General features: G+C 46.1%; 1 protein-coding gene across 1 annotated transcript; it reads right to left on the reverse strand.

Annotated features, from left to right (window-relative positions):
• Positions 1 to 2,509: 2,509 nt before the first annotated feature.
• Positions 2,510 to 12,650, reverse strand: ATP5PO (ATP synthase peripheral stalk subunit OSCP). Its single transcript, XM_047876222.1, has 7 exons — positions 12,541 to 12,650; positions 11,324 to 11,374; positions 10,274 to 10,384; positions 7,481 to 7,610; positions 5,505 to 5,617; positions 2,987 to 3,073; positions 2,510 to 2,691 (listed from the first exon to the last, which is right to left on the reverse strand). The coding sequence occupies exons 1-7, from the start codon at positions 12,574 to 12,576 to the stop codon at positions 2,578 to 2,580; spliced, it is 642 nt and encodes a 213-aa protein (XP_047732178.1). The 5' UTR covers positions 12,577 to 12,650; the 3' UTR covers positions 2,510 to 2,577.
• Positions 12,651 to 12,852: the final 202 nt, after the last annotated feature.

Raw genomic sequence — 12,852 nt, forward strand, 5'->3', positions numbered from 1 at the left:
TCTTCCACACAAAAATAAATGTTAACATTTTGATGCTCATTATTCCTGTATTTTCTTGCTCTGTGTGCATGTGTGTGTGTGTGTGTGTTAGATGTTCTTACATTAATAGCTAATACACACCAAGCACTTCCCTTGTACAAGGCAATGTTCAATTACATCATTTACAGAAAACTTTTCACTTTTGTTAATTGCTTTCTTTTAAATCAGCTATATATTTATCCACAACTTGACTTTTTTTTAAGTGTGTTTACTTAGAAAGAGCGTGAGTGGGAGAGGGACAGAGTCCCAAGCAGGCTCCATGTTGTCAGCACACAGCCTGACATGGAGCTTGATCTTATGAACCATGAGATCACGACCTGAGCCCAAATCAAGAGTTGGACGCTTAACTGAGCGACCCCCCCGGGGTACCCCTCTCCCAAAGATATTTTGTCCATCAGTCGTCCGGTGTCTTAGAAGCTTGTGGTTTTACGGTGATTCACGCATGTGGGATGCCGTCTGGTGCGGTGTCGGGCTGGCTGTAGGCACGAGGCAAGCTAGGATGAAGGCAGACAGGGCTCAGGGACGTGATCCAACAGCCGGTAGAGCACGTGACACTGAGCAAACGCTAGGGCCCCTCAATCTCTCTCCTCAGGCGGTATCTCTGCTCCACCTGTATCACAGAGTTGTTGTAAAGCGTCAAGATACACGAAGTGGCCTCAAAAGCAGCATCCTATTTGGGAGGGGGGTATGTCAGGGTCAGCGTATTTTACTAGGGGAGGCCTTCCTGGAGGACCAAAGGAGCAGGAGTCATCCTAATGGCCTATTAGGGACCGGGAGTGCTGGACAAACCCTGAGGACAGATTTCTGCAGGCAGTACCGGAGGGACTTTGCCACGTGACCATAACGTGTCAGGTGGGTGCTGCGTTTCAGCAATCCTTGGGGTCACACGACCCGGAGAAGTGGCAGGCCACGGAGCCAGTAATCAATGTTTATGGCCACCCTTCCGCCTCCGCCTCCCCGCACTGGCTCGTGCTCTTTGCTTCCCTGTTGCGGCCCCTCTGGAAGTGAGCATGATCGCTTCCGTCTACGGGGGACGAAAGCCAGGCGTGGAGGAGCCGGGGCGCCCCACCCGTGGGAAGCAGCAGAGCAGGCTCGCCCCCACACCCCCTGGGGGGCTCCAGGGCACATTCCCAGCTGCCAGTCTACCGTCCCAGGGTGTAGAGCAGCCGGAGTCGACATCACGAACTTCCTCGTAGATGGCGTCACGTCCCTTTACTTACAGAACTTTCTGGTGGTATGGGCGTAGTATCGCTGTGCCTGGCCTGTGCCGGGTACTCCCAAGGTTCCAGTCCGTCGGGATGTACTTCACAACCCGAAGTGCAGTGGCCACGCACAGAGCGGGAGTCTCGGAGAAATGCCTTCGGGCCACCCTTTCAGATCCGCTGATTATCAGAGAAGTGGAAGGGTTATTGCCTTTTGTCTGGGCCCAGCCTGTGGGAAAGGGACTCCGCTGCCCGTCTGCTGGTTGGCTGGAAAGGTCCTGGGAGAATCAGCAGGACCAACGGGCAGTTCAGCCAGAGCGGTGCCTTCAGAGAGCGGCGCGGCCACCGCCGGCACAGCTGCCTTCGGCGGGGAGAACGTCCCGACTTCCTATCCGGGCCGAAGCTCCTGGCCAGTCCTGGGTTGTGAGGACATTCACAGGGGTCGGGACAGCTATCCTGCTGCCCTCTGCTGAGTGCGCAGCTCTGATCCAGACCTCTGCCCCCAGGGGGAGGGAGGGAATGAATCCTTGTTAGATTAATGGTGTTCTTCTAGTAGATTCCAGAATGAAGACCGCTTTTTAGCCAGAATCTGAGAGACTTTATACAGAGCGTCACTGCCTTTATATTTACTAGAAGATGAAGGGCAGGACTGTTAAGACGGGTCACTTTGGGTTTAAAACAAGATGCACAGGACTTAAGAACTTGTTAGAATGGTCAGATGGCACAAGCTGGCCCTGTCTGCAGTACCTTAAACACACGCACTCACCTGGCTGACGGTGGACCTCAGGGCACAGCAACAGGCGTGGGTCCACGTGCCGCGGAAGCTGTTAAGAAGCATGAAGCAGGACGGTGAGGGGCAGCGGCCAATGTCTTGACCAGCACAGGTCCTGGGGGCTGGGGGGCCCGCTTTCAGGATCTGTGACTGGACATGGGCACCGACAACTAAAACTCCGGGGCGGTAACTGGCCTGGTTGTTGGCATCAACTCCGCCCGCAGGGTCAGCCCCTCCCCGGGCTCTGAGCCCAGAGGCCAAGGTCATGAGGTAAGACACATTAAGGACTTAATGGTGCCTGCAATAAAGGCCTCAATAAATGTTAACAGTTCTTCCTAATGACACAAGCTTCCATAAATTCCTAAGAGTAATCTACACAAACTAAAATCTCCAACCAACGGGGCTTTTAACCTTTTAGCTGGGCGGATTCTGAAAGAAAGATAGAAAATAAGGCTCTCTGTATTTCCACTTCAAAAAAGATAGTAAACAGTGCATGTTCTGTTCAGGAAGCATTTTATTGTTGTTACAAGTTTAGGGATTTTCATGGACAGAAAATCAACACTTTCAGAAAATCTCCCGCATGGCCCTGCTCAGCTTCTGAATCTTGGTTTTCGCAGACATATCAGCATATTTCTCTCCAATACGGACAATCATTCCACCCATGATGGACGGATCAATCTAGGAAAGAAAATAGGTTGGAAGTGTGGAAAAGCATTGATATTTCATTGATCGAACAGAAAGATGAAAAAGTACTTTGAAAAGTCTACATGCTGTACAAATGTAAGATGTTATCATTATGTCTAGAAAAAAGAAGTCAGATTGTGAATGGAATCCACAATCATTTAAATTGAGAACATAAAATTTCTACTAGAAACAATTTAGTATTTGGTGAGATTTAATTTTACAGTTTCTACAGCCACTCAACAGTGTCAAAGAACCTGAGGAAACACACCATACATAATTAAAAACCTACCTTAACCTCCAATTTCAATACTTGGCCTTTACTTAGGAAGCTCTTCAGGACTGTTTTTAATTCAGCAAGAGTGGGTTCATCTAAAGGCTAAAAAAAGGACAAAACCATCCTTTAATTAAGTAGATAAAGCAGAACAGAACTTTCCACATAAAAGCTCAGGAAGAAAATACCCCTGGCACACATCAGCAGGACAGGCCTTGTGAATTCCTGTGTGGTCTCTGGGCCCTTCCAGGAGCCGCACTGCAAGTTACTCACACCGCTGGTGTGCCGGGAACATGCCGATGTCCCGTCCCACAAGAACACCTCGGCGAGCTCACTAGGCGGGTCACTGATGCCCATAAATGCCACTCCCTCCCCGTCTCTGCTCCCTGGTATCAGCGGTACGACTTAGACACGACTGGGGAGGAACTCCCCCCAATACTGAAGTTAATGCTGCCTGATGACACAGGCCTCTCCTGTGCAGCCCTGTGGGCATGGCAGGAGGCCACTATGTCCTTGGATGGAGAGCTGCAATCTGACCCGGTTCTAGCATCTCTAAGACCTCTGGTTCCCAGGAGCTTCTAGAAGCATGCTGCACTCCGAGCCTCACGGGGAACGCCTGGGGGCGCACGGCTCTGCGCTGGACTCTGACAGAGCCAGCACTCAGACGCCAGCCTGTGTTCTCTCTGCCTCAACTCCTACTCCTGGTGAGGGGAGGGTGAGAAAGGCTGAAGGAGCGGCCTCTTGTCACAAATCCTCTCTCTCCACCCCCACACCTAAGGGTCCACAAGCTAGCAGATAAGGCTTTCCATCTTCGCAAAGATCTAACAACGCCTCTTGGGGGAGCTGGTGTGAAAGTCTGCTGGTGTTTAATCAAGACATCATTCGCCAGGCCTCCAAGGTTACAGAGCTCCGAAGTACGTGCACACCTCCCACTCAGAGGCTTAGCGGGTGCCAGGCACCGGTCTGTGCTGGCATTTCACACCCACCACCCCCTTTAATTGGGACAACTCTGGGCGGCCAGAGGCTCTTATTCCCATTTCCCGTAGGAGAGAACAGGTTCAGAGTGGTTAAGGTCCCAGTTGCTGCAATATTTGAAATCAGTCTATTTCTACAGACTGTGCCCTTAGTCACTAATCAAGGAATAATTTTTGTTTTTGAACAGTGGAAACTTATTTACCCGGGAGTTTCAACATCAAACACTGCTGCACTAGCAACAGTTGGTTCTAAAAAACTTTTACAAAAATATGCACCCTTTAAAAAAATAATGTCCTTGGGGCGCCTGGGTGGCTCAGTCAGTTAAACGTTTGACCTCAGCTCAGGTCATGATCTCGTGGTTTGTGGGTTCGAGACCTGCATTGGGCTCTGTGCTCACACCTCAGAGCCTGGAGCCTGCTTCGGATTCTGTATCTTCCTCTCTCTCTGCCCCTCCCCTGCTCACGCTCGGTCTCTCTCTCAAAAATAAACATTAAAAAAAAAATTGTTTTTAATTAAAAGTAAAAAATAAATTAAAAAATCATGTCCTTGTACTCACTGAATGACATAATTTATACCAGTGCTCAGCCACGGGGATGGTATGACCTGCCTGGTGAAGCCTCATCTGGGCCCTGCTGTCACCGAGAACTGGGGCAGGCCCAGTGGGCCCGGGCAGATGCCTGAGCTGTAAGGATTCGCAGTCAGTTGTGCACTTTCGTGGCACCCACTATGAACTACAAACGTGCAAATACATGATCTGGGGTAAAATGTCTCTCTGAAGCCGTGCTCTTTTGGAGAGTGAGAGTATCTTTGAAATACCAGAAATATTAACCTAGATGAGGTCAGGTGCTGCGTATTCCAAGCAAATCCGCCGTCCTCTACTGAGAAGTAAAGCCCCTCAAGGCTGATTTCCTATGCGGTCTGAACTACAGTAGGGAGAAAATCAACATCAACAAAAGGAATTCTGGGGAGGTGGCGCAGCTTAAGGTACATGCTCTTGTGAGAGAGAGGGCCATGTTCAAACCCTGATTCCCTATTTTGTCACTTTGGGCAAATGACTTAATTTCCCTGGGTTCACTCATCTGTAAAATAAGGATAATTCTACCTCACATACAATGCTGCCATTAAATAATACATTACGAAGTACTCGGCATATAGGTCTATTATTACAGCCACGTCAGCAACTCCACAAGGGCCTGCCCTTCCCACCCTTCCCATTCGCTGCCACCAAAGGTTAGACAGTCCAGTTTCAGGAGGCTACTTACCAAGGGATTTGTGAAATAACTCCAACTTGTGAGGGAACATAAACCACTACTTCCTAACACATTTGAGTCCAGTCTCGTCCTTCCGAACAGTCAGCGGGTAGGGAGGCACTAACGGGACACACACCGGCCCCTCCAAAGCACAGGTTCATGGCAGCTCGTGTAAGAAGTGAAGCAAACCCCCTAAGTGACCAATCACCTTTCCCGATTTCTGGATTTTAGCCTGTTTTTTTTCTTTTCATTATGCAAAACGCGATGCACGGATGTCAAAGCAAATACAGCAGCAACAAGCTGTCACTTACGGATGCAGTGGTCACTGTGCAAGGAACTTCTCCACGGTGGACACTCATCATGGTCGAAAAGGCAGAAACGACTCCAGGGGTGTTGTTCAAGCGACCATTTTCAGCAAGCAAATCTGGGAAAGTGAAGGTGTCTCAGTAACGTCAAAATCACTCAAACAGGTTATTCATTAGACACTTTTCCAAAGAAGACATCCAGATGGACAACAGACACATGAAACGATGCTCAACATCACTCATCATCAGGGAAATACAAGTCAAAGCCACACTGAGATACCACCTCATGCCAGTCAGAGTGGCTAAGATGAACAAATCAGGAGACTATAGATGCTGGAGAGGATGTGGAGAAAGGGGAACCCTCTTGCACTGTTGGTGGGAATGCAAACTGGTGCAGCCACTCTGGAAAAGTGTGGAGGTTCCTCAAAAAAATTAAAAATAGATCTACCCTATGACCCAGCAATAGCACTGCTAGGAATTTACCCAAGGGATACAGGAGTACTGATGCATAGGGGCACTTGTACCCCAATGTTGACAGCAGCACTTTCAACAATAGCCAATTAGGGAAAGAGCCTAAATGTCCATCAACTGATGAGTGGATAAAGAAGATATGGTATATATATGCAATGAAATACTACTTGGCAACAAGAAGGCATAAAATCCTGCCATTTACAGCAACATGGATGGAACTGGAGGGTATTATGCTGAGTGAGATAAGTCAGTCAGAGAAAGGTATGTTTTCACTCATATGTTGATCTTGAGAAACTTAACAGAAGACCATGGGGGAAGAGAAGGGGAAAATAGAAACAGTTACAAATAGAGAGGGAGGGAGGCAAACCATAAGAGACTCTTAAATACCGAGAACAAACTGAAGGTTGATGGGGGGTGGGGGAGAGGGGAAAGTGGGTGATGGGCATTGAGGAGGGCACTTGTTGGGATGAGCACTGGGTGTTGTATGTAAGCCAAACTGACAACAAATTATATTTGTATGTTAGTATACTATTGTAACAAAACAAAACAAAACAAGAACCCCTAGGTTATTCATGAGGTATTATATTCACCTCAAAAGCAAACTTAGATTTGTGGCCTTAGAATGCTATATTCAATGTCCTTTAAGAATGTGAATGGGGGCGCCTGGGTGGCGCAGTCGGTTGAGCGTCCGACTTCAGCCAGGTCACGATCTCACCGTCCATGAGTTCGAGCCCCGCGTCAGGCTCTGGGCTGATGGCTCGGAGCCTGGAGCCTGTTTCCGATTCTGTGTCTCCCTCTCTCTCTGCCCCTCCCCCGTTCATGCTCTGTCTCTCTCTGTCCCAAAAATAAATAAAAAAATTAAAAAAAAAAAAAAAAAAAAAAAGAATGTGAATGAAGAAGATGGTGCTTGGTATTTAAAAAGTATATTCAATGTTTAAAAAAAACCCACCACCGACAAGCATTTAAAATAGCCAGGTGTGTGGGGAGGCCCTACAGATCTCCAACCGATTTCCTGACCGTGGCCTGCAACCTGATTTTCATATTTCAGGTTAGATTCCAATGTCTGGCTACAAATCCCCAAATTAACATATTATCTATATTCAAAGATGATGCCATGAATACATGTTCTTTGGAACACGTATTCTGGGTTGGCCATGGGACTTGAAAAGCAAGCCTAATGTACCAAACAATGCAAATGTCTTTGAGGACAGAGATACAGCCACCGGTTACACACCGTTTCCTTGCTATGAATCCTATCTGTCTTCTCCACGGGTTGAAAAGTAGTGACTGCAATTACTTTGTTACACGGTCATATCCTTTAGACAGTGCTCTTCAAACTTTAACTCACAAACAATTCACTTGGGGAGCTAGTTAAATGCGGTAGGTTGATTTATTAGGTTGGCTAACTCCTTAGATCGCGGCCAAAAGGCAGGTAGGTGATGCTGACGTTCCTGGTCCACGGATCACACTTCCAGTGGCAAGATTTTCAGTAGAAAAGATCTAATACTTACTGATCAGGTTGCATGTGAGGGGAGAGAACCTCTCTTTTGCTGTCATGTCGTTTAGGCTTTTCACTTTCACGGAACGCTTCACATAGGGATTCATAATGGAAGCAGCCATTTTGGGTTCCTTCAAGATTTGCTGAAAGTACCAAAAAAATAATTTCTTCAACTCTTTAGCGCATGAACGATCCTCGCCACCACAACATATTTTGTTATGAATCATGTATTTCATTAAATTAGCACTCTCAAAGCATGTATGAAGAAAAGTTTACAATCAAATAATTTTCTCTGCCTTTGAGAATACACCATACCTTGGTTTTACACAAGATATAATGGTACTTCTTGGAAAAATTTAAAGATACTTTATGAAGTCTCTTAAATTTATTTTTGCTTTTCAAGAGAGATTACAGAAAAACTAAGCAGCCGAGATTCAACGAACTGCATATGTTAATGTATTTACTATGGGTAATACTCAGCTGGAAAGGTGCTCTAACAGCAAAGGAAGTCTCCCTGTCATTCCCCTGGAGGGGGGCCTCTCTGTGTCAGAGCGATCCTGATTCTGTCCTGCCTCTTACGGAGCCCCGTGAGAGAGCTCTGTGTTTCCAGAGCAGCCTCAATCAGCCTGGGAGGCAGAGAGGACGAACAGTGGGAGTGCAGCTACCAGGAGAGGGACCACGCGTCTCCACTTTGTTAATTCATAAATGTCTGTCCTCAGCGACCCAGGGTAGCTTCCGGCACCTTGCTCCCCTTAGTATCAGGCCAGGGTTCTAACAAAACAATGGCTGTTTCCGTTTGGGCATCTTTCAGTTAAATACCTGTCAGCCTTTCACTCACTGCTAGCACCTTCTCCCAGGCTCTTGGCCAGAATCTGCTCTAATCCAGGCTACCTGTAATACACCACCTAATGCTAAAACTTCGACTTGACTGGCTCCATAGAAACAATTTTCCATAAAAATCGAGAACTTACGCAAATTAAAAGCTGGCATTTGGGTAATCCGGTTTTTCGTGTTTCCCATCTTTCTCTGTTGTATCATCCGATGGGCAGTTAGTGGCACCTGTGTAGCACCACTTTCCTCTCAGTGCCAAAAAATTGCTAATTTTCATTTACAAAGAGTCTTAAGGTAAGTGCCCCCTTTCTACGTCTCCACATCTTAACTGATTTCCAGGTTATAGTCAAACCCCATTCTTAACACCCACAATCTAGGTCACTCCATTGTGAATACCACTGTTCGGTTTTAAATGGGCATATATGGGGCGCCTGGGTGGCTCAGTTGGTTAAGCATCTGACTTTGGCTCAGGTCATGATCTCACGGTTTGTGGGTTCAAGCCCTGTGTCGGGCTCTGCGCTGACAGCTCGGAGCCTGGAACCTGCTTCAGATTCTCTCTCTCTCTGCCCTTCCCCCACTTGTGTTCTGTCCCTTTCTCTCTCTCAAAAATAAACATTAAAAAAATAAAATTAAAAAAAAATAAACAAAATGGCCATAAATGACAAGTAGCAGGCAATAATTATCACCTCCAAAAATGCCTGTGTGTGATCCTGTCTGCTCTTGGTACCCCTCTCCCAAGTGTCTCCAACAGTAAGGCTGTTGACTCTGTGGGTTGGTCACACCAACTCAGACAGTAAGCATCATCTGTAGAGCTAACTGGACAGAGAAAGGAATATGGAACGAACATTACTGTCTGCTAGGACAAAAATTCCAAAAAAAAAAAAAAAGCTTGAGATGAAAAATGAACAGAATAAATATTATCCTATATGACTAGCCTCATCAGGGTTTTTTCTTCTGAACAGTATGATAAAAAAAAATCTTCAGAAATAAGATTAAAAATAGAAGTTCTTAAAACATAAAACTAAAAAAGTGCAAAACTTTCTCTAGAGAGAGTATACGCTAGACTGTGTCTCCCTCTCCCCCCCCCTTTTTTTAAGTTTATTTATTTGATCTGAGAGAGAGGGAGAGAACAAGCGGAGGAGGGGCAGAGAGAGGGGGAGAGGATGTGAGGCGGGCTCTGTGCCTTCGAGCTCAGAAACGTGAGATTATGACCTGAGCTGAAGTCAGAGGCTTAACTGACTGAGCCACCCAGGCGCCCCTCCGTCTCCTCCTTTAATGCAGAGCTTCTTGTCGGAGGTGGCAGCTATAAAGCAAGAGAAGGGGAAGCAACAAAGTGGACAGAAACGTGTTAACTACAAAATTCGGTTAAAATTACAACAGATTTTCCCAAGTTACACTGGTACACTTCTGTTAATTCAATTAATTCACTCTTCTTTCCAGGCTAAAAAAACAAAGTGTAAAAATAAACTGTCCCTTGTAGCTTCCCCATCTGTCAGTTCTGTACCGGAGCTCCATACACCTTTGCTGATTTTGTTGCCCAGAGTGCTCTGCTCGGTTATTTCCCTCTCGCATCTTGGGGATAAAATAAAAAACTGAAAATGAGGAAAGGCTCCATAAAGAAAGTTCCCAGCAAAGCAAGTCATAATACATTCTAAAGACTATTTTAGAACTGCCTGAAATACAAGCATAGATTTTCAAAGGTGACCTCTATTTCTTCTTAGCCTCAAATCCTGGTTCCTAATATTAATAATATCCTTGTTCGTATCTGCCTGTACCTATTATACAATAGGTTCAGAATAACAATACCCAGTACTATTCCTATCGACATGATTACAGAAAACAGGTTTTTTTTCTTTTTTCTTTTTGTAGTTCATTTTCACTTAGAATATACCTCATTAGGGAAACATGGCCAAATAACTAAAGGAAAAAACCTATGATAGAAACTTAGTAAGCAATAAACAGAAAAGCTACTTACCGCTACTCTCAACAATTCCTTTTCTACTTGTTCCAGCTTATTCTGTTTAGATGCAGCAGAATAAAGAGCAGTGGCATAGCGACCTTCGATACCATGTATCTGAACAGGTGGCTTTAAAAAAAGGATGGGGTGGGGGAGGAAGAGAAAAGGAAAATCACTTCAGATATCATTCTGCCAATAGCAGGATTAAATACGTATATTAAAATACACTGTTTGGAGCACACAACAAGTTTAAATACCAAATATGGGATCAGAAAGCTATCCTGAATGGCAATTCTCAAACAAATCAGGGATGTTTCCTCGGCTAGGTCACTTAATCTTCCAATTTTTGAGCTTCCGATTTTTCATCTTAAAATGTGGTGCTTAGGAAATATGGTACCTAGAGTCCCTTCCAGCAGTAACTATAAATCAATTATTACATGGATTCTGAAATGAGCTTATGCTTCCTTTGAACTCAGTAACTAATCAGTTCCACATAGTGGAGGTTTTAAACACTGATAGAAGACAGTTTTGCACATGTTAAGAGCCAAGAAAACATTTAATGGTGACACTATAAATTTCCCCTATAGCGTCTCCCCATCAATGTTCAGTTTACTGGAGCTCTTTAGCAGCTTACTGAATGCCTGATGCTTGAATTATTTTTCACAAAAAACTGTAGGCTTTTTCCTACGCGCTGCCATCAATATATGACTACATATGCTTAGCAGTTCTGTATGGTTGCAGTGCAAGAGCTCAGGTGTGAAGAAAGATTTAGTTCCAGTCCAGCTCTGAGACCAGACTCGAGTTCTCCCAGTCTGTTTCCTCCTTTGCAAACAAAAGACCAGCTATTTCCCATCACTGTTACGGGATTTTAAGAAAGTCCCACAAAGGTTAAGCATGGGCCTGCTGCACACCAGGCATTCAACTTATTCCATTCCCTATCCCCACGCACACATCACATTTTGGGATCTACAAATCAGGCAGAAAGGTTTAGGTAGTACTTATACAAAAGTCCATGCCCTAACCGCGCACTTTCGTTTACTTTACGATTAGTAACAAAAGTTGACTTACCCTCACGAGCTTGGCAAATGGCCTGACCACAGAGGTACTAAAGCATCGCACCTTTAAAACAATAAGAAGACATTTTAAGTGATTAGTTTCTTAGTATCATCACGGAGATTACACGAGCTGCTCTTTATTCCCAAGGAGTAAATTTCACCACTGAGCATCATCCATAGCCGCCTGGGAAACTGCTTTCCCACCAACTTCCTCGTTTGCTAGGAACAGGCTGAGGCTAGCACACCAGTATGAGAGAGAAAACACAAGTTCTGATGAAATACGTGTTCCAAGAAACCCCAAATTTCTGGCATTTGTTACCACCCCTGAGGAAGGATTTTAATAAAAAGTGAGAGGATTCCAGTCATGATCTGCAAGAGATGTACCTTCTTAGAATCCAAATGCTATCGGAAAAGAAAGATTAATCCCCTTAGTACTGCAGCAGTCTGATGTGAGAACGGACCCTAGTTCTGAGAAATGGTATCTAGTCTATCAAGGAACAGAGTTGGAACTCGTTGCTTAAAAAGCATCTGCAAGGGCACAGCTCACCTTCAAGTAATTTCAGTTCTGAACTGTTCCATAACACAAGTGGTTGTAGGGATTAAAAGCCCTTTTCACTTATGAAAAACTTACCTAAGCTGTAAGGTGTCACGATGTGTAAAGCATAGTGTTGCTATGTGGTATAAAGACCACGAATTTTCTTTCCAACTCCATCTTCTGTATGACCGTGTGGGTTCGAATCTCAGCTCTACCTACCCCTTCCTGGCTGAGCAGCCAAGGACGAGTCATTTAAACTTTTCGGTCTCATTTCCTTTATAAAAATGTGAAATGTGTTTTATAAATACTCCTTAGCATTACTAGAGACCCCTGACAGGTTTGACCACAACGACAAGGTTAAATGACTTGGGGGTGGGCTGTATCCTTTCCTCGGAGTCCAGGGGAGCCTTCCCCCGCCCCTTTCCCGTGCGCCTCAAACTAGCTGCTCCCGAGGTTGTGCTCGGGGACGCCAAGGTCAGGCACGCGTCCCCCTGCACCGCCAGTCCCGCGGACGTCCAGGGAGGTAGGGCCGCCCGAGCGCTTTGCGTCGCTCCCACTCGCAGGGCCCTACTCGCCTCGCTGAATGGCGGCCACGCTTCCCCAGCTGTGGTCTCGCTCTGTGGCTCTTAGGGCTCTGCTACGTGTCACTTTAGAAGGGATCCTCTCGCTAGTTTTCAGGACCTCCCTTCTCTCACCTGCCGGGAGAGCCCGGACACTGCGGAGGAAGCCATCTTCTCCGGGTGGCTGTAGGTCAAAGCCGAGGCGGCGAGAGAGACGCAAGGGCGCACGCGTGCGTCAGCGTAGCCGCTCGGGCCGCTGGGAAATGTAGTCGTAGGTCACCAGGCCGCATGCGCCGAGGTCGCGGTCAGTCTGGGAGTTGTGGTCTTTAGAAGGGGTTGTTAAGGGCTGGACTTCGAGAGCTAGTGGCCTCGGACAGCACCTTAACATAAAACGCTTGAATTACTGGATCGTCCTTACAGTAGGGTGGATTTCTTTTCCCTAGATTT

This window comes from Prionailurus viverrinus, chromosome C2 (assembly GCF_022837055.1).
Source record: "Prionailurus viverrinus isolate Anna chromosome C2, UM_Priviv_1.0, whole genome shotgun sequence".
In the NCBI taxonomy this organism is placed as follows: domain Eukaryota; kingdom Metazoa; phylum Chordata; class Mammalia; order Carnivora; family Felidae; genus Prionailurus; species Prionailurus viverrinus.